This window comes from Eimeria mitis, genomic scaffold (assembly GCF_000499745.2).
Source record: "Eimeria mitis Houghton genomic scaffold, Emh_scaff3069, whole genome shotgun sequence".
Classification (NCBI taxonomy): domain Eukaryota; phylum Apicomplexa; class Conoidasida; order Eucoccidiorida; family Eimeriidae; genus Eimeria; species Eimeria mitis.
This window is the reverse complement of record NW_013571415.1, coordinates 95-517: the sequence shown is the minus strand read 5'-3', so window position 1 is coordinate 517 and position 423 is coordinate 95. Positions and strand designations below refer to the sequence as shown.

Genomic DNA, 423 nt, shown 5'->3' with positions numbered 1-423 from the left:
CTGCTCAGGCCACGGGGTGTATGGGCAGGTCCCTGCTTCTGGCAGCAGCAGCAGCCGCAGCAGCTGCTGCAGCAGCAGCAGCAGCAGCAGCAGCAGCTGGGTGATATATTGTAGTTTCTCGTCGATTGTCAGCAGCATGTGCTGCACCATACCGACGCAACGAAGTTGTTGTTCGTTGTCTTGCTTCTTTAGTAGTACTGCATCAGCAGCAGCAGCAGCAGCAGCAGCAGGAGTGGCAGCAGCAGCAGCAGAGTAGCTTGCTGCTGCTGCTGCTGCTGCTGCTGCTGCTGATATTTTCTGTATCCTGGCGCGTCCCTAAGCGGTGCACCGAGTTTGATGTTGCAGCCGCAGCAGCGGCTATATATATTTGTGCCCCCCCCCGCTGCTGCTGCTGCTGCTGCTGCTGTTGCTGTTGCTGCTGCT

The 423-nt window shown here is 57.9% G+C and overlaps 1 protein-coding gene across 1 annotated transcript in view; it reads left to right on the top strand.

Moving 5' to 3' along the window:
* Positions 1–104, top strand: part of EMH_0061970 (zinc finger (CCCH type) protein, putative) — a gene marked incomplete at both ends in the record, with an annotated part of 5,511 nt that extends 5,407 nt beyond the window's left edge. Inside the window, one exon of the mRNA XM_013497978.1 lies at positions 3–104. Coding sequence (XP_013353432.1) covers positions 3–104 — 102 coding nt within the window. The remainder of the gene's footprint in view (positions 1–2) is intronic.
* Positions 105–423: the final 319 nt, after the last annotated feature.